Genomic DNA, 27970 nt, shown 5'->3' on the forward strand with positions numbered 1-27970 from the left:
ATGGTGGTGGGCCAAACACTGCCCTCTCTATTTACACATCTCTACTGACAGGAATTGTGCAGCCCAGGTGGGACCTTGGGACTGCTGTTCATACACATTTTGTCTTCAGAAATGTGATACCAATCTATTGCACAAAGACTGCAAAAGAATTGCACTGTTTTTTTCTTTTTGCTTTATAGAAGAAAGTGTTCCCTTGGTGTGATAGATACTGAACACGACTTTTGCTCAGGCTGCAAATAGCAAATTACTTAATCATCAACTATTTAAGTACCTGTTTGTTTTGTCATGAAGTGAAACTTGCAAGCAAGATCGTATTACACGTAAAGGAGCTTCTTGCATCCTAAATACTAATCCTCAAGTAAAACCAAATTAAAGAGTCCCAGGGTCACTTAAGTCTGAGCTGATGCATCCCACTCTCTCGTATCCCACATTAAATGTTCTTTGCCTTGTCTTTGTGCCAACACCAACATTTTTGCAGCCTGTGAATGACCTTGGCAGAAGGATGGGGATGGGGATGTAAGCTGGGAGGGACCCAGTCCTGGGAGGGCACAGGAGCCACTGGCAGCAGGAGCAGGGTTGGAAGGTACAGCGAGCCCTGCAAGGGAGAGGGGTTTGATAAGGACCTGTGATCACAATACGGAGATGATGGGAAAGGTTAAAGGGGCAATTGTGAAACGGGAGAAGCCCCTGAAAAAGAAAAAGCATGGAAACATAGGGTAGTGGAGACTCAAGGGGAGGAGAAAGAGTGGGACTCCGCAGGGGACTGTGCAAGAAACAGGGATGCGAAAGGAAGGGCAGGAGCAGGAGCGGCAGGCGGGAAGCCACAGGAAGGGAAGGGAGGAGAGCGGCCGGGGCTGGGGTGTGCGGGCACAGGCAGGGACCAGGTGTGTGGAGCGGGGAGCCGAGACGGGACGGGCCTGGCAGAGAGCTCGGGCCGAAGGGTGCGCTGCCCCCGCCCAGCGCCTGGCACGGCCGGTGCCGGGAGCGAGGGACGCGGTCCCGCCCCGAGTGCCCGGCCCGGGGCTCCGCACCCGCGAGGCGCTGCCGGCCGTGAGCCCCCGGGCAGCGGGCGCTGGGCCGGCCCTGGCGCCCCTCGGCCGCCGGGAACCCGCCCGCCGCGGCCGCCCCCGGGGAGGGGCAGCGGCTGGGCCCGGCCTCCGCCCGCTGCGAAGGGCGCCCGGCCGGGAGGCGGAGGCGCCGCTGACGCCGCCGTGGCCGGGGCCGGGCGAGGCGCTCGCCCTCCCGGCTGCGGGCCGGGGGCCGGGGCCGCCCGCTCCGATCGGCGCCGCCCGCCCGGGCGGGCCCGGGGCCGCCCCCTCCTTCTGCCCGCAGCGCATTCGCCGCGGGGCCCCTGTCCTGTGACGTCAGCGCCGCCTAAAAAAGCGCCCCGGCAGGCGGGCAGGGCACGGCTGGGCAGCGGCCGCAGCGGCGACAGCGGCCACAGCAGCAGCAGCAGCAGCAGCAGCGCGCCCCGCCGCCGACATGGTGTCCCCCGTCACCGTGGTGAGTGCGGGCCGCGCGGCGGGCGGGCGGGCCGGCAGTGGGGTCCGCGCCCCCTCCCACCAGTCCCGACCGCTGTCCCCGCTCCCGGCCAGTGCTCTCCCAGCCGCTCCGCGGGCGCTGTCCCCGAGCCGCCGGGAGCCCCGGCACTGGCGGCCGCCCCCGCCCCCCGCGATGCTCACCCCGGCCTCCCGCGGCAGCTGTTGCTCCAGCGGTGCGCCTGCCCCGGCGGCTCTTCGCCGCGTCCTCCTCTTGTCCTGTCTGTTTTTAAAAACATCCACGGCACATCTGCTCTACGTGCGCTGCATCTGCTCAGAGCGGCGCTGCCCGGCTGCCCTGGGCTCGCGTCGCGGCAGTGCCCGGCAGCATCCTCCTGTCCCCCGGCCTCCCTTGCCCTCGCAGGCACCGCTGCCTCGCCATCCGGGGGTGCTTTGCTGTCCAGGTGCTGGTTTGGGCTCAGGCGTGTGTGGTGATTCCCGTGTGGGACAGACATTTCCATAGGTTGGGTGACCTCTCGCTGAGACCGCGTCTCGTCTGCAAGTCAGTCTGGCACTTCCACCACCTAACGACATGAGACTGGGACTGGTGTCACCTGCCTGTCTCATGGGGTGTCACGGTGCTTAGTTAACGTAACCAGCAATAAGATAGCAACTCGCTGCTGTCCTGTCAGTAGGTGATGTGTGCAGCAGAATTCTTGGATTGATGGAACCAAGCCGGTAACTGAAGGAGCTGTGGCTTGTGCCAGCAGTAGGAGGAACTGCCCCTGCAGGTGAACGGGGCTGAAAGAACTGCCGGAACAGCGGAGAAGCTGCACTGTTAGACACGCTGCTTTGCATGTTCGCCTTTCTAGAAAGTGAGGGATTTGCTGGAATACCCCAGCAGACTCAACACATGCTATAAGGATAACTGTTGGTAGGAAAGTTTCCTGGTGCTTTGCTGCAGCGCCGAACACCTACTGCTGGTGTCCTTGTTCCCTGTGGATCCATTCTCATCTTGTTTTGAAATACTTTGGTTAAGGGCCAGGCTATTGCAAACTCTCTGGCAGGTAGAAATCTTGTCCTGATCTTAACTCGCAAAGCTGGCGTTCAAAACTTTTAAATTGCTTTGCCAGTTCTGCACTGCAGGCTGTATTTTCTGTTAGTTTGGATGAATTTTCCCCCAGTTATTAACATGTACCTGGTAAGTTCATCAGCAGCCTGGGGATGACTTTTATCTCTGGAGACAGAGGGAAGTAGCTTGGAAATTATGACATTGCACTGCCAAACTTTTTTTTTTATGTTTTCCCAAAACAATTTAAAAGGTTTGGTATCTTTGTGCTTCTGTGCCATAAACTAAATTTGTCCTTCAGTAATGCTTTTGGTTATAGTGAATTGTTTATGTGTATCTTGGAAGTAAAATCTCATGTTGGGACAGAACTGGAATGGCTCAGAAACTGACAGGATTTGTTTCACAGTTTGCAGAAGGCAGTACTTGGTTGTTGTGATAGTGCATCCAGGGTGGTCTTGCAGTGTTATTTCAACCGAGTTTTGAGGCAAATGACTAAAGCACGAGTACGTGTTGGGAAGGGTGTACAGAGTTCAGACCAGAAGGCTTTAGGAAGGTAAACTGGGGAGGAAAATGAAAAAAGCCTTATTTTCTCATGTGCCCTTTTGACATGTAATAAAGCACATTTCTGCTCTGGCTGTATCTCTGACATGTGAACAATTTACTTCTCCAAAGGCAACTAATGCAGGTGTGGAACTATTGGGAGCTGGAGGGATGATAAGACCGGGAGCTGTGACCAGAGCTGCAGCTATTTGCCATTGCTGTGGAGGTGAGAGGGGAGGGCGACTGATCCTCCACACAGCTCACAAAAAAGAGCTGCAAGCCTTCAGTGTTCTGAGGAACAATTTTCTGCACCTCTCTGTCGGTGGTTGTCACGCTGCTGTTCCTCTGAAGGGGGGCACAATGCTGCTCCACGCTGGCTGTGCCACGGCCGGGAAGGGCGGCTGGAATTGGTGTCACACAGCAGCCTGTGCTGCCCAGGAGCGTGGTGTGGCCCTTGCACAGCTGGGAGTGAGGAACAGGATGGCTCTACACTGGTGGGCTCCCTCCAGCAAGCCTCTTGCTGAAGGGAAGGGCAGTGGTCATCGGTCTGGCCACAGCTGGGTGCTTGCCTGGGGGCCCAGCCCTTATCTCTGTACCACACTTTGCTCTGGATCTTTGGAGCCTGCATGGATATCGCTGCCATGACATGATGGGGAGGTTCTCTGGAGGGGCAGCACCTGAGGCATAATCAAACTAGCCAGAGGAATTGATTTGTCTGTAGTGTATGTCCTCTCCCAGCACACTGCAGCATCATCCTCAATGGGGAGAACACCAGAAGAGCACTTCTGAGAGTGACGGGATTTTTCTTGCTGCTCTCAAAGTGATGGCCTTTGTACAGTACTGCAGCAGGTGGCCCTGGCTGCTTACACACAACCTGCTCTCCTGCATCTCCCCTTCTTTTCTTCCTTAGGACACTTTTAACACGAGTCAAAACTCGTGAGCTCTGTCTGCTGTGCAACCAATAGCGGGAAGGAACCACGCAAGGGGGCATGGTCCATGGAGGGGACCAAGCCAGGACTGCTTGTTTGTGCTGGCTGCCAGATGTGCATCATTGCCTGGAGGGCTTGGAATGTCCACCCAGTGTGCACAGAGAGACCACAGCATTGTGCAGACCTCATCAAGCTGTGGTCTCTGATGCTGCACAATTCCTATGTGCTGAGCAGGGAACATGGCCACAAATAAACAAGTCTGCTGCCAAAGTATCTTTTAACATATTGTGCCAGGTCCTCAGTTGGGATAAAGCCCTGGAGTCCTGCTGATGTTAGTCTAGACTTGCATGGCACTGGGCTGAGGCAGGGAAGATGCATTTGTCTGCCATCCTCTTCCATCTAGTGAGCGATGCTCACTCTGGTTGGAAGTCACCTTGCAGGGAAGCTTTCACTGCTTACTCTGCTAGGCAAGCAGGAGTGTCCTGCTTCAAAATTGTTATTCTTGATGCTGCTCTGATTAAGAGCTGTTTTTTCTGCATAAAGCCATGTGGGCTGAGAGCCTGCAGTTGGAGCACAGTATTGATAAACAGCATGTTTGCTTTGTGGATGTTTAATTCCATTTCTCCTCATTCCTTCGTGTGAGGTTTAATTTCATTTTTTTTGGTCATCACTGGTCCCACCTTAATAAAAAAGAGCTCATTATTGATTTTTGTCCAGCTCCCCCCACACCCAACACTGTTGTCTAAGCAGTTTTTAGTGTGAGCTTGTGGAAGACAGCTCTTGCCCTAAGGACCTTTCTGCCCAGCAGGCACCATGACTGCAGCAGCCACAAGTGTGCAGGAGATGAGCCTGGAGACATGCAGTCATTCTGACATTTACATAATGCTCCTTGCTCGGAGGGACCCTATTTTGTCCCTCAAGTTAGGACTAAACTTAGTGTAGAGCTTCATAGCACTTTGAGGAAAACAGGGCATGGGAAATAGAGATATTAGTTGGCTGAGGGTAGGTCTCTTTGGGGGAAGTTATAGATGATATTGGGTGTGTCTTTTAGAGCAAGATAAACAAAGGGCTCTCATCCCTACAACATTCCCTCCACGCCTGACTTGTACTCAACCTAGCACAGCCCTCTGTTTGGGAGACAGGTGAAACACTCTTTGGGACAGATTATTGCCCAGAATCCATATGGTAACAATCCCCATCCCTTCCCTTTCGTCCTCTGGTCTGTTTGCATCTTCAAACAGAGAGAGATGGGTTGGGAAAGGATATGTTGTTTTGACTGCATGAAGGCAGTGGAGCCCTCAGCCCCATCCCTTCTGGGTGGGAAGCAGCAGCACCCTCCTGAGAGCAGACCTTGTCAGCCCTCGGGAAAGATGCAGGATGTCACTGGGACAGAGTATAAAAGTGACCTGCAGAAACTGGGCAAAATACCTGAAAGGTACAGTCTGGAAAGATATTGACCAGCAAGAAATATGGAATTGGGCTGGAGGACTGGGTGGGTGTCATTTGTGTTTCTGAACAGGGGCCAAACCACACTGATCCAGATGGGTATGGAAACCTGATGTAACTCATGTTGCTTAGATACTCTGCACTGTGGGCAATTGTAGCAGCAGTAGGTTGAAGTATAAGCTTTAAAGGTTTGTTATTAGGAGGGGTGCTCCATAATCCTCAAACTTCTGCTGAAAACAAGAAAGCCAGATGACTCTGGAACTATTTCAGCTTTTGCTTCTTACAGAGAAGATGTACTGTTTCTGCATTAACGAATGAAATGTTAGGAACCATCTAAGTTAGAAGTAACTCTTATGGTTAATTTTGCTTGTTCTCTATTTCTATGCAACATTGATGCTTTCATTGTAATTTCCCCCATTACTTAAATGCATCATAAATTGGGATTTTATTATGCAGGAGCTTGTAGACAAGCACATTTATATACTGCAGACAATTATGGCTCTACTATAAAAACCAAGTCATTGTAAGTGAAAGATAGAAAATATTTCTAAGCATCTGAGCTCACTGAAAAAAAAGGAGGGAATAATCACCTTGGGAAAACTTAGCTGGATCTTAGTACATTTATGTCAGTCCCACCTTTTGGGAGAAGCCTAAAAACTTTGGTCCTATTGAGCAAAACGCTGTGCTGATTTATGCCAGCTGAAGCCCAGGCATAGTGTTACATGCCACGATTTATTTTTTCAGACTGAACTTGTGCATTCTTGCTGTGACATTGACATTCTTTGCTGGAGCTGTTGCTAGGGGAGGGTGGGCTAGCGGAACCTGCAAAGTGCAGGCTTCTCTCACGCTCTGCCCAGTGCCAGGGAGGGAGCACTAAGCAGGCAGTGCTGATCACTGCTGCAGGCAGTGCTGTGGATTAAAGGCTTCATTAACCCAAGTGTATCACTCAAGGCACACGTGTCTGTTGTTCAGTGTGCTCTGAGTGTTCAGATAGTGGGTGCAGCTCAGAAGTCTGTACTTACACACGATTCTTCTGAAAGGACAGAGGTGCATTTGTTCTGTTCTCTTCTCCTGCCCAAGTATGTCTATCCAAAATACGCCGCATGTGGCAGAATAGCCAAAGTTATCTTCTCTGTGGGTAACTTCAGAGTGCTGAGGAAGTAATAACTCCAGTGAAATTAGACTCTTAGAAAAAGATGGCATCAGGAACCCATTTTCTGCTAGCATGTGGAAACTCTTGAACAGCAAGAAGACTATTAGTTACATAACTCCCTTCCCTCCTGGAGGCCCAAGTAGTTATTACATCACCACTTAATTTTTCTACTGTCCTTCATGTCACACAATGCCCAATAGACTTGTCATTACAGTAGAGATGCAGATTTTGCTTACTGCAACACACACAAAATGAGGATGATGGTTATTCCTTCTTCTAGCCCACTTGTGCCCTTCCTATACCCATTTCTTACAGAGCCATGATCTAAATAGCATTTCAGCTAATGACAGGTTTCTGTGTGACAAATGTATCAGTCTAGAGCATCCCTCCATAAAATGCTGGACGTGAGCAAGTATCCAGGTGACACAGCACAGAAAACTGGGTCTGGGTGTTTACACACCACCAGAGCTGAAAAGCAGTAGATGGGCTGGGCAAGAGCTTTCCTGAAGATTTCAGGTGTGCTGGGCTGGGAAGGATTTCAGACACCATCAGGGCCCAGGGGCTCACACTGCAGCCTCTGACTCAAGAGTTGCACAGGTGCAGATTCTCTCTCTTATTTCTCAATAAATGCAACCTGTGTCTCTTGCGTTAAGTCAGTTTTGCAAGGCTGACTCTTGTATTGCAAACCTGCCTGTTAGTGAGGATAGTGGCTCTTTTGATTCACCTTGCTGCAATCCTGTGAAAATGCCTTGTTTCTACCAGCAGGCTAGTCTTCTCCCAAAAACTAATTCCTGTAAATTACTGCAGGACGTGTTCCTACCAAAACTGAGAAAAGATGAGACAACCCTTGTTACCTAATTGGCCTTGAGACTTTGGTCAAGTTTGAATGAATGGTAAAGTTTAATGTTTTGCTTCTCACCAGAACACCAGCTTTGGAGGCAGATATGGCATCAGTTGGCATCAGGCATTAAATTTCCTGTTATATATCAAATTGAGTGCCTTTCTGCTGGTTGCAAGTAGTCTCTGATTGAATTGTTGCTTGAGACTGAGGGAAGTTTGACCTTAAGCCAGCTGCTCATTTTTTAGCACACTCTAGGCACACCAGACAGATCTTCAGATTTAATGTCTCCCATGGCTTCAGCAGAGGTGGGCTGAGACCATGGCTTGGCTGCTGTATCCCTATTTACCTGTGTCTTTGATTTTGTCAGGGTATGGATAGCAGTGCTCTCCATTGCAGGAGGAGATAAGTAAGTTTTGTGGCTTTTCCCTGCAACCCTGATATAAAAGGATTGTGATGACAAGGTTATCACTTAATTGATGTTTTAATTGAAGTTTCCACTTTGCTTGGTTGCAGCTCTGGATTTGCACCCTCAATATAAAGGGAATAATCCTGGTAAGCAGCTGCACGCTCATTTGTGAGTGTGGTCTGCATTTGTTTATGCAGCTGGATTACAGCAGGGGTTTTGTAAGTAAAAGCCTGGGTGTATCAGTGTGAGTCCTGGGAGTGTGTGGGTTAGTGTTTGCACCTGCCCACTCCACATCTGTTGAGACTGCCTGGGAAGATCCAATTTGTCTTCAGGTGAGTTGTGTCTGATACTAACTTATCTGGGTCACAGCATCTTGACACAAGAATGGATATTGGAAGTAAAATCTGTGGCTCTGCTATTATCCTTTGACCTTAACACTCTCCTGTCTCTTAAGCATACCGATCCCATGATAACATTGAGGAGGGCTGCTGCTTTTTTTAAGGTATCACAGCAGCATCTCTCTAAGTACACATCTTTATTGGGATTCATTGCTATTTTTCCCTTCTGATTTTCTTAAGTTTCATTATTTCACAAGCTTTCAACCTGCAGGACGTGATACACAGGTAGACTAAAGCTTTTCATTCAGTTTCCTAATAGGCATCAGACAAGCTGAGCAGTCCCTCCTGGGTTTCCCAGCACAGCCCTCTTTGGTATTATTGCAGCCCCTTGTGAGAATTCAAACAGCAAAAACTCTTGTGCAGAGCTGCCAGCTTTCCCAGACACTGGCAGCCACCTTCCCCTCCTGTCTCAGTTCTTCCTTCCTGTTCCTTTTGCAAAAGCCTCACCTCTGCCAAGTGTGCGCCAGTCTGTTGTGTGAGCCAGAAGTGCCTTTTGAATGCCTGAGGCAGTTTCACCCTTGGCATGTCTTTGGCAATGGCTGGTGGGGCTGGTACAGCCTGTTGGGTGCCACCTGCCTTCTGGGCTGCACTACTGGCTCTTTGGCAGCTCCTGCAAAGTGCTGTGACAGCCCCAGTGCCTGCAATGCCCTTCCTTTAGACCCACATTATTCCCCACAGATTGTAGGTAAAATGACGTTCCTCTGCTGAAGAGGCTGTTCTTGATGGAAGGGCCTCCCCTCACAAATACCAATCCCTGGTGGCAAAGCAGCATGGGGCAGGGTAGAACTTTGCCAAGGGCCCATTTTTCCTGAGTACACATTGTCCCATGCATCCCCACTGCCACAGTGAAATGACAGAGTGACTGGGCTCCTCCAACAAGCACATAAATGTTGCAGTGTGTTGTGGGGTGCAAATAATGCTGGAGATGGGAGAGTGCAGGCTGAAGATGGGTTTCAGCCCTGGGAACAAAGCACTCTCTCTGCAGATCCCTCTCTGGTATTACCTGGAGATTCAGCCTGCCCTTGGTGCTGACAAGGAAAGAACTGACAGCTCTCCCTGGGGTGCTTTGTTTTGGGTCTGTACCAGAGGCTGGAGAGAGGCTCCAGTTTTGCCACACAGCCCTGGGCAGATGTCAGTGGGTGGCACTTGTCTGTAGCAATGGGCCTTGCAAGGGGATGCTGCTTTTTGCTGTGGCCCTGTGCCTTGCAGCTCACACATTGGGCTTGCCTAAAACTGCTTCTTCCTGGGTAACAGAAGTCTGAACTGCCTGTCACAGGGAAGTGTGATATAAATAACCATGAGTCTGCTGAGAACAAGTGCTTGTAGTCTGGAAGCCCTCCCCAGGATAAGCTGGGGACACTTTCCTGTAAGCAGCAGAAATTTTTATCTGGATTCTAGTGTGACAGGCCAAATAATTGCCCTTTCCCATCCTGGGGGGAGTTGCCTGGGACAGGTACCAGCTGGGCATTTCAGGGTGCTGGCTCCTGAAATTCCCTGTGGCTTCACAGCCTCCTCCTCATGTCCAGAGTAGCAGTAGGGATATGGCCCCACCTGACCTCACTCAAGAGGAAGGGTGTGTGTCCTTGCTGTGGCAGCACTGCATTTCTGATGAGCAAAATGAAAAGACAGACCCATTGTGGTTCAGGTTTTTAAGCACCTGCAAGGGGTTCTTTTGTGAGTGTTACAGCAAAGGAAATGTTTTGAGAGGCTGGCGTTCTGCTACACAAAGAGGAAGATCTGGAATCCCAGGGGGGAAGAGCAATCTCTGCTCTGAGATAAGATGCTTTCAGGCAAATACTATATTTTTGCTTTCATTTCTGAGAGCCATTGAACTATCCTGAAAGCACTAGTCTATGACAGCCCCTGCAGGCCTGAAGAGGCTTTTGGATTCTTGACTAGTTTAGTATTGTTAGTGCTTGGCAGCGCACATTATTGACCGTACTCTCCACAACTGCTGACAGCTATAGCATTGCTACAGATATGGAGTCAATCATTACTACTGCAGGTTAAGAAGAGGTTTTGAAAATAGCCCTGCTTGTGGTCCTGTGCCAGTGTGGTAGACAGGACAGATGATGGGTAATGGAATAAAAGCAAAATCACCCCCAAAAACAAACCCTAGCAAAAATATGTACTTTCAGGCTGAATCTTCAGGGTGAAATGTATTTGTAATATTTTATGAGTTAACATCTGCTAAAGAAAGGCTTCACCACCCTGAAGGCTTCCCTGCAGTGCCAGAAAGCCAAGGACAGGTACCCCAGTGACTTTGTAAGGTATTGGTGGGTGTAGCAGTGCCTGACTTTGCCTGGCCTGGTAGCAGCAGGTCCTGGGCAGTGCAGCAAGGTCCCAGAGACACTGTTGTGTAGCCCATTACCAAGCTAACAGGATTTCATCTTCTCTTCAGTAGAGGAGATAACTTTTATGGATACTTTAACTTCCTTTACTGCCAGAGGGAACACCATGGTCCAGTGTCTCAGGATAGCTCTGGGCAATGTCATGGTTCAAAAGGCAGGAAGTAGGAGTGGGCTCCTCTTGCAGTCTGTGGCACAAGCAGTGCCCTGAGCTGTGGGGTGATTTCCTTGGCTCCAGAACTTCCTCCATCAACCTTAGAGACTGTTCCCTCACATTTCTAGAGCCTCCTACAAGGACTCTTATGAGGGCAAGACTTCAGTTTCCCATTTGTGACATTTTTACATTCTGGCTGTCTGCAGATGCATATTTTTTATCTCATGGGTGTAGCAGCAGAGAGCTGCCATGTCTAAGAGGTCACAGTGGCTGCTGAGCCAGCTTGGCCTCGTCAGCAGCCCTGTGAGCCTGGTCAGCACCCAGCGTGTTTTACATTCTTCTTAAGCACCTGATGACAAGACAGAGCTGCTATTTAACTTACACTGCAGGGGTGGTGTCTGCAGCCTATTGCCACAGCCAGAGCTTGAGGAGCCTCTGAGTGAGTACTGCCCAGCTCTCCTGGCACACACCAGCCCATTTTTGGGCTCAGCTGGGTGGCCGTGCCGTGGCCCACGGTGCCTGGGTGTGCTGCCTCACTGTGGGAGCTTGAGCTGCCATTCCACCTGGAGAGGCTGGCACTGGCAAACATTGCCCTGCTGCCAGGCATCTGCAGGGAGCCTCGTGCTGCACATTTCCTCCCTTCTCTCTGCACCCATCTGGAAGCACCCCCAGTGCTGACAGGTTTTCATCCCCTCTGTGGTTAATCTGGAGATTTGGTTGAGTGGTAATGTGACTGCAAGTTGGGTAGCACTTTGACTTGGTGGTGAAAATAAGTTTTGGTGTGGTTCCTTTCCTGGATGCAGCTGTGTCTGGAGCAGCCCAGCCATGCACAGGGGCCCTTGTTAGATGCCAGTTTGATTGATCCTCCCCCACTGCCTGCTCCTCTGTGCCTCCACCAAAGGGTGACTTTGCTGGTGCCAAGAATTTGTGAAGCAATATAGCTGAGCTCACCACCCAAGAAAAGTGAGGGCCTGTGCCAATTTTTTAATTGTATTTTTCTGGCAAATAGCCATAGCTTGGTCTTAAGAAAAAGAAGTCAAGTATTTCTAGCTCTCAACCCTGTGTTGGTCTGTTGTGGAGCAAAGCTTGGAAGTACAGCTGGACCTTAGTTTGCTTAACTGAGGTGGGGGAGAGAATACCCAGACTGCTGGAGTAGAGAGAGGAATGATGGAAGCCAACAAATCAGCCCTGTTTTGTGGGTATTTAAGGGACCCTGGGGGTGGAAGAGCTGCCTTGCACATTCATGTGTCTGAGCTGGGAGGATGGTCCTTTTGCAGGCTGGAACTGTTCAGGCAGAGTCTTGTTACTTTTGGCTTGTGCTGAACAACAGAGGCTCCTGTCAGACAAATCCATGATTTTTTGACCCCTTGCAAACAGGTCTGACTGAACAGCTGAGCATGAGCTGAGTTTCACTGCATTACTCTTGTGGGAGAAACAGAGGCCTGAGTTATGCTGGGGAGTGCCAGAAGCTGCAATAAAGACCTGGCAAAACTCATTGCATGGCATAACCATGATGGAGAGGGGATTATCAGCATGCAGATTCTCCCACACGCAAAGCATGTACCATCTTCTGGATGATTTATTTGCTATTTCACAAATCTGTTTTAGATGCAGCCTCTACAGTCTTTATTTCCACTTGAGGGGAGGAGGGTTTATCCATCACCCTGAATTTCCTGCAGCATGTGGAGCCTGTTCAGGAGCCATCTGCTTTGGATGCTTGGCCCTTGGCATCTCCAACACAAACAAAAACCCTCCTATTAATTGCAAAAATATGTTGCATCAACACAGTATTTCAGGCAGGTTGACTGGCTGCTTCAGTAACTCTTCACCACCTTCCATAATGAACACTTATTTTCAGAATGTTTTTCAGGAGCAGCTTGGGACACGTACAAGCCAGTACCTTCCTTGACAAATGGCAACAGGCAATCAGTTGTTCCCCAGGAACACGTTTGTTCCTGCAGGAGAGCTGGAGAGCCTTGCAGAGAGCCACATGTTCTGGGCAGTGAGAAACAAGGGCCATGGGCTTGCAGTGGCAGCAAACTTGGCAACAAAGCCAAATAAATATTTATTGGCACACAACTGGGGGTGAGAGCTGTTGTCACAGTAGGGGAGAACCAAGGCAGGATCCACAATGCTGGATGCCAAAAGCAGGAGGAGCAGCTCAGACACAAAATGATACAAGGCTTATGGGAGGAGGACAACAGCCCAGCTTTCTTTGGCCAGTGCACACAGGTGTGCTCAAGTAATGCTCAGTGGAATGGCTGGGGTATTATTTTTTCAGCATTTTTCCGGGAAAGCTGCACGTTTCAGCCCAGTGCAAAGTGGTGTGAGCATATCCCCACAGCAGGCTGGCACTCAGCTGGTGTCTGTATACTCATTTTCATTGCAGGCTGATTTAGGGGGCTTTGCAGGGAGAAAAGTTGATACTCCACATTGTTTCCTGGGACCAGTGCAAGGCTTAGGAACAGTGAACTCTGTCCAACTTTAGCATTTCAATGCAACAAGCTCCTGATGTTCTTCTGTACCTCAGGAGGAAGATGTCTCCCTCCCTGTGGCAGCTGGATTTGCTTTCCCACTGGTGATATAGATACAGACAACTGACTCCAAAATGTTAAAGAAAATCGAGGCACTGTCTTATACACTGCTACACTGTGTAGCTGTTCCTCTGTGGATGGGGCTCATTCTGGAGAAGAGGAGCCAGGTGTAAATTTTTTGGCTTGGTTATGTGCCTGCAGCAGTCAGAACAGGCCATACACAGCAATGTTTCAAACTGGAGCAGAATGAGTACAGGCAAAACAAGAAGGAATCCTGTAAACCTGGGAGCACCTAGAGAGGTGGATATCCAGGCCCCAAGCCTCCAGAAAGCTGCAAGTGCCAGCACCATGTTCTGATTGAACAGAATCACAGAATGGTTGGGATTGGAAGGCACCTCTGGAGATTATCTGGCACAAAGTCTCTTGGTGAAAGCCAAGACACAACTTCCTCCTAGTCTGCCCAAGTCTTGGAGAGTTTCACTGGATTGGATACAGATAATTTAATAAATAATATTTCTACTGTACTTCTACAAATACAGAGATAGTGGCTTTATAGCAGTTTAAACTAGTTTTTAAAGACTCTAAGTAACTTAGTAGCCATAGCAGTTGAGAAAAAGCCCCAAATTATGCTCAGTTTAGAAATTAAAATGTTGGAAATACTGCCTTGCTTTTGCATTCAAGATATTTTCTGTACTGCATTTCAGCACAAAGTAAATTAGCAGTGGCAGGAGAAAAGATTTGGGAAGAAAAATGCAATAGAATTTGTAGCAAAATGGCAAAACCCAGCTTAAAGCCATAACAATCCCACACATTAGCAAAAAAGATCTTGTCACCTCTATCAAGTGCTTCCTTTTCCAGCCCCATGGTGCAGCCCCATCTCATTCTGTCTCTGAGACACAGGGACAAAGAAGATGGGTGGTTTAATCCAATTTATCCATGCAGACAAGAAATAATGTTCCCCTTCCCTGTGGTACAGCAAGTCCCATCATGGATTATTATATGCTTGGCTTTCCTCAAACCACAGCTTCCAGTCATGTTGGTACATGGTTTTCCAATACCAGTCTTGACTTGTCCTTCAGGTGGCAAATTGCCCCATCACCCCTTTCTGAGCCTCAGCCATGTGGCCAAACAGAGGATAATCCCCAGCCTCACCCTCTGGTTGCCTGTTTTTCTTGGAGGACTTTTCCAAAGTATTCCCAGTGCCACTCATTGGGCTCTCATCTTGGTCAGAGCCATGAAAAGGGTCCCAGTGAGCTGCAGCATTCTGTGATGGGCAAGGGCATGGTTGGAACTAACTCATCTGAAGTCTACTTGGAGAAGAAGTGTTAAGAAATAAAGTGTCAATGATGAGAAGTCTGCAGCCCTTCTAGAAGTATGAGATCATTCTTACATGAGAGTGCTGTAACTCTTATGCATGAAAAATTCCTCAATTATTATTAGGATGGACATAATACAAACCATTATTCTAAAATAAAGCTGTCTGGGCTGGCAAAATTTACGTTCAGATAGTGAGAAAAAGTAATTTTAAGCTTACCAAGGAAACATAATTGTTCTGCACAAGTTCTTATCTTAGCTTCAGTAAGGCAAGGTTCCTGGGGAAATGACAAGTGTAATTAAAACCTGTCTCATAATGTGTGCACACAGGGGAGGGCAAGCTGTGATGGTAATTGTAACTGCTCCTAGCAGGTGTTTTTCTTTTAATCTGAGGTATTAAACAAAACCTACCATGTTTACTAACCCAAATACTCTCCTGCATGCTTCTATGCACTCTTTCCCCTACAATACTTGATAGTTCCCAGGCAACCCCAGTAGTGTGAGGAGACTATATGGGTTTTTATGACTTTTACTTCAAGTTCACTTGCTATTTGCTGCCAGAATTTTCCCAGGGAATGCAGACAAGGAGTGGTAAATGGTGATTAATTTAGACAGCCTAAGTAGAGGACTCACGACAGCTCCCCATGTAATACAAGAAAGTTAACGGCTTGCTGATGTCCTTTTGTTAGGGAATTGTGTAGCCTGGTTGTTTAATGGAGTGTTTAAAAATTGTGTTGGCAATAGCCTATGAATAATGTATGATGAAATACCTTACTGCCAAGAAACTGCTGATATGCTGGGGAAATTTCCATCAGATGTGAGAAAAATTTTGAAGTCACTGTCTTCTTGGGATGCCCTTTATTTATAGCCTCACTGCTTCAGAGATTGCATTCCCTTTTTAGATACTGCATGTGAAGATGCCCTCCGCTGCCTCTGCCTTCCAACTCCACCTGACTCCATTTGCTTGTGCCCGTAAATGATCCTGAATTTTTATGAGATTAAGCTTTATCACCTGAGCACTGTAAGCCTGGATTATTTCCTGTGCAATCTTCACCTAAGTATCTGCACCAAGGCATCCTGCATCAAAGGAAAATGGGCTCTGGTCATAACAATGTCCCATGATGCAGGAAGCAAAAAAAGGGTCAAGTTATTTGGAAAAAGAAAACCAAACCAAAGACAAGTTGGACTTGACAGTGTGAAATCTGTTTGGATGCCTCTAAATTTCCCCCCATGTCTTCCTCCAGTGCAGGAAGCCTCTGTATGCTTTGGCCATGAGTAGTGGGAAGTGATATGCAGGAAATAAGTCTTGCTTCACCAAAGAAATGAGAAGACTGAGGGTGAACCCCTGCATGCAGGGGAGCTCAGGGGGTTGCTCTGCCTTAGGTGCAAGAGGAAACAGGCCTCCTGTAAGACTCTGGGACATAGCTCAGGCAGGCATGGAAGCAGTTACAGTCCTTTCCTTTGCTCCTTGTCTTGGCCCTCAGCTCTTCTCCAGGAGGAAATAAAATCATAGCTTTGTTTCTCACATAGACTTTTACCCACCTGCACTGAAATGCAGAAATGTGGCAGGAGGGCAGGTGAACACAGTGCATATCACTGTGCAGAGTGGTCTCAGCTAAGTGTTTGTCAAGAGCAGACCCAGCTTGTGGAGCCTGTAGCTCTGTGCCCTGCCCCTGCTGTGGTTTTTTATGAGCAGCCAAGTGCTCGTGCTGCATTTTTATGTCTGTATTTACACAGTAGAGTCCTGAGTCAAAACACTTCCTGCAATTACTGTATTATTAGAATATTGCTAGAACAAAGTCACACGAGGTTGATGTTGGTATTAGTCAGCCGAGGAAGTGACATCCTCACCTGGGAGGTTGATGTGTTGGGTTTTGACACTTGTGATGCCAACAGCCAGCTCCAGGCACGAGGCTACAGGGCAGGGGAAAGAATGGGTTAGGTGAGAGGCTGTATCCTCAGGGTGATCTGCAACTGCTGAAGCAGGAGGATCTGTGAAGATGGGAGAGAAGATTTGTGCCTTTACTGGGCTTGTTTGCTGCTGGGCTATATCTGGGTATGCAGTATTTTCACAGCTCCTGGAAAGGTATATTAAAGGGATTAGTCTAAACATTGAGATAGGTGACAAGGAACACCAGAGCAGTTTGACTAATGGCCTAAATATTTTCAGTGGAACAAGTAAAGAGAAAAGGTTCTAAAACTTCCTCTAAATCCACCACCCACAGCCCATCCTGCCAACTGAGAAGTGTTTTCAGCAGAGAGGGTCACAAAGATCTAGGCAGAGGATCATGGTCAAGTTCAACCAGCATTTCTTGGGGTAGGAACACTGCCAGCTGACAGTATACGGAAGAGCAACTTTCAAAGGGAAGGAGCCAGTTCTGTTAAGAAGTTTAAGATGCTTCTGATGATCCTATTAATTTCCTGTTTTATTATGTTTGTTTTCTTTAGGTGAAGAGTGAAGGCCCTAAACTGGTCCCGTTCTTTAAAGCCACTTGTGTCTATTTTGTCCTCTGGCTGCCAACTTCCAGCCCCTCCTGGTTCAGTGCCCTCATTAAATGTCTGCCCATCTTTTGCCTGTGGGTTTTCCTTCTGGCTCATGGGATTAACTTCTTAGTGTCACACCGGAGTGCCAGCCGCATCCTAGCAGGACTCATATTCTCGGCAGTGGGAGATGCCTTTCTCATCTGGCAGGAGCAAGGCTACTTCATTCATGGTGAGTACAATGTCAGTCCTGAAGGGATGCCACAGTGCCCAGCTGTTACCCTCTTTATTAAGTAATGAGTTGCTGGGCCACATGTTTTGTTTATTCATGTACAGCTTAAGCCCCGGGCGCTGGGAAGCACTCATCCCTTGACTAAAATCCATCATGGTCTGGGGAAGCACATCATGGATGAGTCTTGAGGTTAGAGAGGTAATTGGGTCAGGTTAGGTTTCCTGGCATGTGTCACAGCATCTGGGCTGGCTGGAGTTGAGAAGCTGGCATGCCAGATTCCTGGGGAATAGAAGGAAACACTTGCGGCACTCATCAGTTCCCATGAAGCTACAGGAAGTATTTACCTCCCATCTCTCTGCAGGGAGACCTGTCAGCCCTTTGCTGTGAGGATTGGGGATGGAACATATTGTGCACAGCTCCTTGGTGGAGAACAGGTGGAGAGAATGTTTATGTTTTGATAGACAAGCCCATAGCCTGGGGGAGGTATTAAGTGGATGATAGAAACCAAAGCAGCAGCAATCTTGTCCTACTTGCAGGTTCATCAGTGTGAATCATGCAGCCTGTTGTACAAGACATGTCTGTTTAGAAAAACATTTAAATGATGGTCAATCAAGGACAAACCTTACTGCAGTGGTTGTTCTTCTCTACAGAAAGATCCACATCTCTCAGAGCAAAATGAGCTTGGTTTATTTTGCTAGTTTGCAGACTGGAACATAATGATTCAGATTAATCATTTAAAGCCACGTTGAACCTGCCTGCAGCAACTCTCTCCCTGGCCTTGGACTGTCAAAAGAAATCAGCAGCAGTTGAGTTCTTCACTGAACTGACTGGTGGGGTTTCTGAAGTTAATTTAAGCAGCACAGGGATTGCACATAACACCCACCATTAAGTGGCTGCTGTAACTGTCCCACTGGAAAGTGCGATGAGAAGAGAGAACTTTCCTGACTTGTGCTGTTGTCAGATCTGAAAGTCAAAGCTTATTTTTTGCCCTGTCTCATGAGGTTAGTATCTAGTTTTATTCTGGGATTCCCACAAGCTCTTTCTTTACGAGAAAGAAGTGTGTGCAGTGCCAGATATGAAAGGCCAAATGCTCTGAATCTGGTTTTAATCCTGCTTCCCAAGGGCTTATCCCCATTCCATTAAAATTCATGTAAAAATGTTTACTGATTTTGTTGGGGTTTGGATTAGGCCCTGAGGATTGGATCTATCTGGCTGAGCATTGGGCACACTGCTGAGGAGCTCCAGCTTTCTTGAGGTGCCATCCCTTCTGTGCTGAGTGCTGACGTTCCCACCAATGGGCCTCCTCCCAACAGGAGCACCTGGCTCAGTTGCCTCAGCCCAACTGGTTTTGCCTCTTGGAGTTGCTCCTTGAGCTATGGCCTGGAAAACATTCAAGGCCCATGTCCCCCATGATTTTTGGGTTTGCCCTTCTCCATTCCTGTGTAACTGGTATGTCTCTGAGTTTCCTCTCCAAGTTACTGCTAGAGGAATGTTAGCCACTCACAGCAATTCAGCATCTGGTTGATGTGCTTCAATCTGCAAATGAGTCAGGTTTTCAGCCCTAGTCTCACAACTTAGAGGTTTTGCTTAGTGGGTTTAGGCACATTTTTTCTTCTTAAGGAGAAGAAAAGCTCTGTTGGAGCATTTTGAAAATCTCAGCCCACTGAGCTGCTACCTTCTGTAGGGAAGTGTTAATATTTGCATTTCACATAAAAGCACATAAAGTGCACTGCTCCATTTCATCCCTCACTTTGCCTGCAAAATGTATTTTCTCCTATTTAAAATTCATCAGGTTGCTGTTGCTGAAAACTGACAATATTTTTGATGTCATCCATTGTGGGACTTTGAAGTTTGAGGAGAGAAGAGGAAATACTGGATAAAAATGTACATTCTCTTCGATTTCTGCAGTTTTTGCACTGAAAAGGGTTGGAAACTGGGCTCATTTGAAAAGCTTTTGAGACAATGAGTTTATAAAAGGACATTTGTTCATTACTTTATAGGGAAGTGAGAGCCTGGGAACCTACTCCTGGCACACTTGACTTTTTTTCCATTTTTGCTGTTTCAGTCCACTAATAACACACTGTTTTCTAACTACTCTTACTGCATGTAGAAGATACTTTATAGTGTTAATATCCATCTCCTTTGACACTGCCTCCTTTGCAGGCACTTAGAAACAATTTATGCATTTGGTGAAGAAGACAGAGGAAACCCAGAGGAAGAAAGTGGGAGAAAAGGGCTGATCTCCCTGATTTGGTTGAAAGGACCAAGCTAAAGACTGAGAAATACAGGAGAAGTGCACCCCCTTCCCTGTGCAGCCATCACAAGTTTCTCTAGTTCCTGGCTTGATTTGTGGGTGTTGAATGAGTAAACCTGAGAGCTGACTCCCTTGTTTGTGACCAGCCTCCCCACCTATCACGAAACTCCTCCTGCCTTTCCAGGCTCTTTGCCTGCTGCATTCTGTCCTCCTCCTCCTCCTCCCTGCCAGATGCCTGCATGAAGGACAACACAGTTCCCTGTTGCAGAATATTGCAGAATGCTCCATATAATGCCACTGAAGGAAAAAATATTGCTCACTGCTAGGATGACATACCCTTCTTCTCCTTACCACCTCCCTGGGCTCTTACCTTTCCTGCACTATAACCCTATGAAAAGCTCTTGTCCTAAATTCCTTCTCAGTTCCTTCAGTGTTGTTGTCTGTGAGGTGCAATAGCTCTGTGAAACATCAGCTTCTCATTATCCTCTTTTGTGCTTCTCTTTCCCCTTCATGCTGTCCATTTTCTCTAGCCTCACCCTGCAAAACAGATCCCCTCAGCCCCCTCCCTCCTGTGGATTTCCTTCTCATTCCACCATGGCTGAACTCTCAGTGGGTGTCTGATCTGGTTTTCCCCAAAGGCAGGGAGACATTTCCCCTTCTTCCTTGAGCTGCCTCAACACAAGAGTAGTAGGATGAAGCAATGTCTGCCAGCTGCAGGTTTTTTGACTGCCTTTTACACCGGAGCATCACGTGTTAAATGTGCACAAGTGTCCTGCTGGAGGATTCAGCTTCCCAGATCCTTTTCTCCATTTCATGCTTTGGAGTTGCATGAAAACTTCCAGCTCCTCTAATAACTTAACTCCTCTAATATCCCTGCCAGGATAAAGCAGGAGAGCCTGCAGCTGCACCATATGTGGGTCTGGGAACCAGAAGACCCAAGGAGCTGGGCTCTGTTTGTGGCCCATTATCTACAGTTGTCATGACAGCTTGGAGGCAGCAGCTGTGCCAACACAGTGGGACATATTTTTGTCAAATGGATTAGTGGCAAGTTAATAACATATGGGCAGCACCTTCCAACACCCACATCTGGCATTTCTCAGTGGCGTTGCACTTCAAAGGAAAGCTGGCATTTTATTTTCCCTGACTGATTCCTGGTAAGGTTCATCTGAATCTTGCGAATAGCCATAAAATTGTTGGCAGATCACATTGGTGCAGTCCCTGAAATATGCCAGCTGCTTCTTTCCAGCTTAGGTTTCTCCCAGCTATGGGCAGAGATGGAGAAGCAGCCAGATTTAGTCCTCAAGTGCCTTTGGGTTTGTGGCTAAATACGGGCAAGCTTTGTGTCAGGGTTCAGAGGGATTAGTGTATTTTGTCACGTTTTGTTCCTACACTGCTGTGGTTCCAGTCTTCTTGTTCTACATGTGACCTATGAGCAAAACACTATGGATAGTTAGAGGGGGTGGTCTTTGGTCTACCTTGCTCCCAACCTTCCACCCAAAGCAGGGGAAGAGGAACTACCTGAAAAAAGAATCAATTCATTCTCCAGCAGCTTAGTTCACCCAGCTTCTCAGCAGAAAGCCTTTTATCACAGCAGAACTGTACTTGGCTGCAGCTATAATTGTGCTGGGGCTTTTTTTTTTATGTTGGGGGCTTGGAGCTATCTCCCATGTACAGATTTTTATAATAAAATGGTCCCAAGTGGTTAGTATGGTTGTCACTGCTAGTGTTACTGGTAGGTAACACTGCAAGGAATTATTTTCTTCTGCTACTGCCTGCCAGTCACTGATGAAAGGTCCCACTTTATGTGTCAATGCCTCTTTCCAGGTCTGCTGATGTTCGGCATCACGCACATCCTGTACTCTTCAGCCTTTGGCATGAAGCCCTTGGACCTCAAAGCCGGCTTGCTGATGGGCGTCGTTTCCAGTTCCTGCTACGCCTTCCTGTACTCCTACCTCTCGGGCCCCTTCACCTACCTGGTGGCCGTCTACATCGCCCTCATCGGCTTCATGGGCTGGCGCGCGGTGGCGGGCGTGCAGCTCTGCAACGACCTGTGGACGTGGACCAAGCTGTCGGCCTGCGTGGGCGCCATGCTCTTCATGGTGTCGGACCTGACCATCGCGCTCAACGAGTTCTGCTTCCCCGTGCCCTACTCGCGCTTCATCATCATGGCCACCTACTATGCGGCTCAGATGCTGATCGCGCTCTCGGCCGTGGAGACCAGGGATGAGGAGGACTTCAGGAAGAGGAGCTAGGTGGAGTGCCAATGGTCTCTGAACACATGGGTTATATCTCAGGTGCTGTAGCTGCATTCACCCCTGAGAGAGATCTCCATTTCTCTAGGCACACTGGTGATGTTGATTTTGCTTCTTTGAAGCATTACCTTTGGGAATTACATTTTTTTCGTTGGCTTTCTCTGAGTACAGCTTACTTCAGTGTGGAGTCCACATCAGAAAGCTTAGACTGTCCCTGCAGTAGTTACTCATTCAACTTTTCCTCCTTGGAAGTGCTGTACTACTGCATTCTACTTGTTAGTTTTGAAATTGATGCTGAATGTCTGGGAAGAGGAGGGCTGGTGGAAAGGAGGTTTGGCCATGCACTGTGCTAAAAGCCTTCCTCTCAACTGTAGGCAGACAAGCACAGACCTCTGCTAAAGTCATAGGTAAAAATTAATTTAACCAATGTTTGTCTCTTTTTGTGCATTACAGTATGCAAACTGGAGCTATTCCTCTACTGAAAGGAAGCTTGGAGGGAGAATAAAAAGAGCATATCCAGCTGTGAGCTGAGCTCTGGAGTCAATGGCAGCGTGTGGGGCAGTAGCCAGCAGAGCCAGCATGAAAGCAGAACCCCAAGCCGAGGGCACAGAGTGAGAGGTGTGCTGGCAGTGCTGTGTGCTTTGATTGCAGTGCTCACTGCTCCTGGGCAGGTCTCTAGGTGCAGGTCAGCACTGCTGCCTGTGGCAGAGCTGTAGAGAGCAGGAGTTTGGTGGGATTTCAGGGACATCTCAGTGTTCTGCCTCTCCATGTGCACATAGTTACACAGTGCCTGCAGCCACCAGTGAGATGTAATGGGCACATAAGGAACTTTGATTTTTAAAGCAGAACATACTCATTGTCTTAGTGTATGTCCTAATCATCCTTACTATGGCAGACAGGCATCTCATCTTTATGTCTTTTTTCTCCAATGTCCTAACAAGTAGTATTCCATGTACCCATTAAGTTTTAGTAGCACTTCCAGTAGTACTTTTAGTACCGCTGCCTGCATTATCTTAAATCTTTGTGTGAGCATTGCCTGTGATCAAGGCCCTGATTTTGGATGTAGATTGCCACGTTTTGCCAGCTGGTGGAAAACAATCCTCTTTGCACCACTTCTTTTTTTGTCAGAAAGCCCCTTTTCAGCAGAGCTTCCTGAAAAGCACTGTCCTTTGTGTTCAACACGCCTGCCACTTCCTTCTCAAACTCACATGAACTCACATAGACCCCTGCTAGCTTTTCCCTTGTGTTGAGAGGTGCTGTGTGGGTCTCCTGCTCCTCTCCAGCCTCACCTGGTGTGCCTGGCAGGGAAGAGGCATTGCTTGCCTTCCCATGATTTCTCCATCAGAGTAAATGCAGCCAGTATTACAGAAATCTGGGTTAACATCCTGACCCTGTGGGGGCATCTGCTGCTTTTCAGACAGGGATCAGAAAGGTCAGCTGCATTATGGACAGGGAAAGCCTTCCTGTAGGTAGCAGAGCCCCGTGTAATCCCTTCCCTTTAATGCTGTTATGTAATACCGTCAGTATTCATTCACTGGCACATGGGGGCCTGCCTGGAGTAAACAGCTAAGGGAATTCAGAGCCATACACCATTTTCATTCATCAGCATTGCTTATCTTCTGGCCACAGATTGAACCCTGCAGTGCAGCTCTCTGCAGATGTCACCTGCTGCAGCTCAGCTTGGCTGTTTGCAAATCTCCTCCAGCAAAAAAGTGACCCAGCTGAGAGGAAGTCTAAGCATTTGGGGTGAACCCCACCATCCTCCCAGCATGTGAGCAAACAGCACACTGCAGTCTTTGAATCCCAGCTCCTTGGCATGGGTCAGCATACTCAGTCCTTAGCTGGCAGTTCTTCAGAGGAGCTCCCCCACATCCTGAGCTTCCCTTTGCTTTGAGGAAAATGCGTGTGTGATAAAGTAAGCTTTATTTAAAAGTCTTGAGTTTTGATTCTCTTTTTTCCCTCTCTAGAAACGAGTAGTCTTGAACTGCCTGAAAATAGCTGAGTTGCTTTTCTGTGTGCTTTTTCTTCTTGGCTGGCTTTGCTGTCCTGCTGTACCATCAGCCACTGGGTACCTGCAGTAAAGAGTCTTGATGTGTTATTAGGAGGCCTCTCCTCTCCACTGGCCATCAGAGGTGCAGTTTCTGGTGGCAGAGGGGGACAGCAGAAACTTGTGCAGCCCAAGCGGGCTGTTGTTCCCTTGCTGCCCTGGAACAGGTCACCTGGAGTGACCTGGCTGGGACACATTGGCCAGTCACACTGGCTCCATCCTGCTGCTGCAACAGCTTCAGCCTTCCCAGGAACACGAGGCAGAGCCCTCAGCATACAAAGGAGAGCCCTGGTTGGCTTGGAGGTTTGCTGGCAAAGGCTCTTAATCTTCAAAATCTCTCTCTGGCTCTGCATTCCTCTTTCTAATCCATATTACTTGAATGAGACCATTTCCCTGGAGACTCTTTCCTGCTGGGAAGAGACCAGCTGCTGTGGCTGTGATCTGACACAATTTTGAGATGCCTAAATCCTGAGAAGCACTAAGCAGTTGCTGGCAGTCTGTTAAATAACTTTTCCTGGGATTAAAACTGTTCCCTCAGCCCCAGTGAGGGCAATCTTCACTTTGAAATAGAGCAAAAAAAGGAGTGGTGTTCATATGTGACAAATGGTGTTACTGTCTGTGGGGCTGCCTTTGTGGACCCTCCTGTTGCCTCTTTGCGCTGTAAAACTGAGGTTCAATCCATTCCTCTCCTTTTCAGGAGTACAGTCCTTGAGAAGCACCCAGTCTTTGGCCCAGGAACATTACAGAGGGAATGAAGCCTTCCAGGTGCTGTAGTGTTTCTGGCCCCAGCAGCAGCAACTCCTTTTGTTGCTAAGCACAGAAGCTTTCTTTTCACACTGCTGTATCCAAACGTCCTTCTGCAAACCCTGTCTGTGGTCACTTCAGCTTACTTTGGTTTGGTTACTTTCTGTAGTTATCAGTCTCTTGGAGGTCTTTTGGCTCTTTAATTGGACGTATAAAAGATGCAGCATGTTTACTTCAGCCTCTTTCTGTAGGCAGATCCTCCTTGCACAGAACTCCCAGGGTCAGTCAGAGAAGCAGTGCTAATTGCAACTTGTTTGTAAGTGCTGGTAATGCTGTGTCACAGGGTGATGCTCATGTAGAAATGGCAGGTCAAGAAGAACAAAGCCAGAGGATTTTAACTTCAAGCTTTACTCTTACTCTGTGCTGGATACATGGCTTCTTACTCCTCCATATTGAGGCATCTGTGAGACTGATTGGTTTCAGGATTACTCTAACATGGCTTTTGAGTAGATTGCTTGAAGGTTTCATGTTGTCATCAGTGGAGGCAATTTATATATTTTTACAGAAGTTTATAAAATTCCCAGGAGGAACTTGGCAGTTTTTGGTGGTTCTTCAAAGTTTTCCAGACTTGTAGTTTGACACTAGAACCTGCATTTTCATCTTGCTATTGTCGTATTTTTGGGAGCTGTTCTGGAAGAAGCAGATCAAAGCAAACAGCAACTGTAGATCTCAGTAGCAGGTGCCTCTTTCTCTTTGCTTGGTTTCTGAATAGAGACAGGGGGTCTTTTAAGCAGAGGCATCATAACTGTGTTCTTGGAAGTGGATGGGAAGTTGCTGACTTCTCATGACAGAAATCCTCTTGCCTTTTATCCATGTTCACTCTTTTTGTGGCCTTGGGTGAGTCACTTAAATTTTCTGGGGCCAGGAGCACATGTGGTGTATGAGGACGGGGCAATGCCAAGTTATCCCAGCAGGGAACCAGGCTCTCACCCTGTTCTAAAATGGAGATATTGCCCCTTACCTGCCTCCCAAGGATATTGTGAGGATTGATGCTCATACAGCACTTTGAAGATGTCAAGTGCTATGTAAGTCACAAGTCCAGCTTTAATGTTAAAATTGCTTTTAGGGATCTGCAGGACTTCTCTTAAAACATGGAATGTGTGACTGCCTTTTCAAATTACATCAGATAGGAAAAAATTGCAAAATATTTGTTTATGCTGGTTAACAGGATGGGCTCAGCTCACTTGAACTCTGAGGGAGGTTCAGCTAAAAAATCTGAACTCTCTAATTTCAGTTTTGCAGATGATTTTTAGTTCTTCTAAAAGCCTTGACCAAATTCTTAGCTGTGAACCTTGCATCCAACTTTTGCAGTCTGGTCTTGTCCCTCACTGTTAGCTACAGTAAATATAATCCAGCCAAAACAGAGTGCCTCACAGTCTGCTGTGGCTTGTGAAAAAGCTGGAACAGAAAATGAAGTAATTCTGTTCAACCTTCATGCAGAAGGTCAGCTGGGTTTCATGAGACAGCTTTCAAAGTGATGTTTAATTTCTCTAAGTTTCACTGGCTTTAAAATCAGCAGAGAGAGAAAGCCTTGATGGAATCAATAAGGTCAGCACATCCTTCTTGGATTAATTTTTTAATCCAAATGAAGGTAGCAGTGGGTTTTGTAGCAAAGGAAGTGCTTGTACCACCAGTCCCTTGGCCCAGAACAAAAGTTGATCTAGAAATACAGCTCTCAACCATCACCGTGTTCTCAACTAAATGCCACTGTTCACTGGTCTAAATCTGGACCACAGCTAGAAACTACCTAGTTTTTGTAGCACTAGCTGCTGTACAAACACAAATGAAGGCAAGGAATTACACACCAAGGAATGTGAGCTGTGTACTTGTGAAATGGACCATTATTTTGAAGCAGCTGCAGTAAAATCTTAATATGAACTCAGAAGCAAACACAATGCAAATTTCAAAATATTTGATGGGTTTTCATTTTCTTAGTTTGGAGAAAATTTTCTTAATGTTATTTTTATTTTTGCTCTTACTGTAAAGAATAAAAATACACAACTCTAGACAGACTACCAATGGAAAAAAGTGGCCAGTTGGCAGGAATGCCAAAACTTCTGTGGTCTGTATTGTTTCTGTGGTGACACTATGCTGCTGTCGGGTGAGCTACTGGAGTGGTGTGATGGCTCAAAAGTGAGACTGAAGCACAAGATGCAGATGTTGAGCCCCCAAGACTTCAGTGGGAGCATGACTGGGCCAATTTGGATCAGTCAAAGGACAGAGCATAAGGAAATAAAAGACACCTTTTCCTGACAGAAGAGAAGCAAGAAACCAAAACCAGCCCATTGGGCGATGGTGCTGAATCACTGCAAACATTTTAATCTAGACCCTGCTGGTGCAGGTTCCTGCTGGACCAAGCCTTGCTCCTAATTCAGCTGGGGAGGCTTGCTCCAAGCCTATGGTGCTGGCAGGGTCAGGCCAGCAGAACCTGAAGCTTTGTTAAATAAAACTCAAAAACCAGAAAGCAACAACAAAAAAAAAACAAGAATAAAACCCCAAAACCACAAGAAAAAAAAAAATCAACCACAAAACAAACAAACAAGGAAGGAGAAAGCAAATGCCACGGGGTAAGTGGCAGTTCTGCCTGCCTGAGAATGCAGAGTGGCTGGTCTGCCCCGAACACTAATCTCTATGTCTTGGACCCATGTGAGTCTCTTGCTCCAGCCCCTCTCCCACACATTCCAGGCAGAGTGCACTGAAAATGTGACTGAAGCAGCTGCTCTCCTCTGGGCAGTCAAGCACTTTGCCATGTCTGAAAGTCTCTAACAGTTACTTTCTTTACTGTGATTGTAAAGGTCACCACATGCAGTACAGCCACTTGATCTGGGATCTTTTCTTAACACATTTTTATGCTGATTTTACTATTCTTTGTTTGGAATGTAATTTTTTTTCTCATTTCTTCTGTGTGTAACAGCAATTAAAAATTTTAATTTACTTGGTATTTTTACTGTGCAGATACAACGTCTCCTTGCTCATTTTCTGTTTCTGTCCTTGGTTCAGCACAGAATATGAGGTCCCTCTTGGTGGGCAGCTTTGTGCTACTGTTACACCCTCCAGCACAAACTGTGCTGGAGCTGCTCAGCTCCCCACTAAAGCTGACTGCCACAGTCAGCCACAGCATTCCTACCTGGGGAACCCTGGAAAACACCCACGTGCACCCTACAGAGCAAATCCAACCCAAACCAGCCAGGCACTGGGCTGGTGTCGCACCACATCCTGGCTGCCCTGGGATGCCAATCTCAGGAGCAAGCTTGGCCCTTGCTGCTCCAGCCAGTCCCACAGACAGTGGC

At 47.7% G+C, this 27970-nt stretch overlaps 1 protein-coding gene across 1 annotated transcript; it reads left to right on the forward strand.

Moving 5' to 3' along the window:
- The first annotated feature begins 1345 nt into the window (after nucleotides 1–1345).
- TMEM86A (transmembrane protein 86A) lies at nucleotides 1346–27641 on the forward strand. The gene is made up of 3 exons (XM_059474838.1): nucleotides 1346–1503; nucleotides 17059–17323; nucleotides 21402–27641. The coding sequence occupies exons 1-3, from the start codon at nucleotides 1483–1485 to the stop codon at nucleotides 21827–21829; spliced, it is 714 nt and encodes a 237-aa protein (XP_059330821.1). The 5' UTR covers nucleotides 1346–1482; the 3' UTR covers nucleotides 21830–27641.
- Nucleotides 27642–27970: the final 329 nt, after the last annotated feature.

This window comes from Ammospiza nelsoni, chromosome 6 (assembly GCF_027579445.1).
Source record: "Ammospiza nelsoni isolate bAmmNel1 chromosome 6, bAmmNel1.pri, whole genome shotgun sequence".
NCBI lineage: Eukaryota > Metazoa > Chordata > Aves > Passeriformes > Passerellidae > Ammospiza > Ammospiza nelsoni.

Excerpts from the sequence above, each read along its gene's own strand:
- TMEM86A (XM_059474838.1), top strand. The coding sequence starts at position 1,483 with ATGGTGTCCCCCGTCACCGTG. Across the intron at positions 1,504-17,058 it reads TGGTGTCCCCCGTCACCGTG|GTGAAGAGTGAAGGCCCTAA; the intron begins GTGAGTGCGGGC and ends TGTTTTCTTTAG. Across the intron at positions 17,324-21,401 it reads GCAAGGCTACTTCATTCATG|GTCTGCTGATGTTCGGCATC; the intron begins GTGAGTACAATG and ends GCCTCTTTCCAG.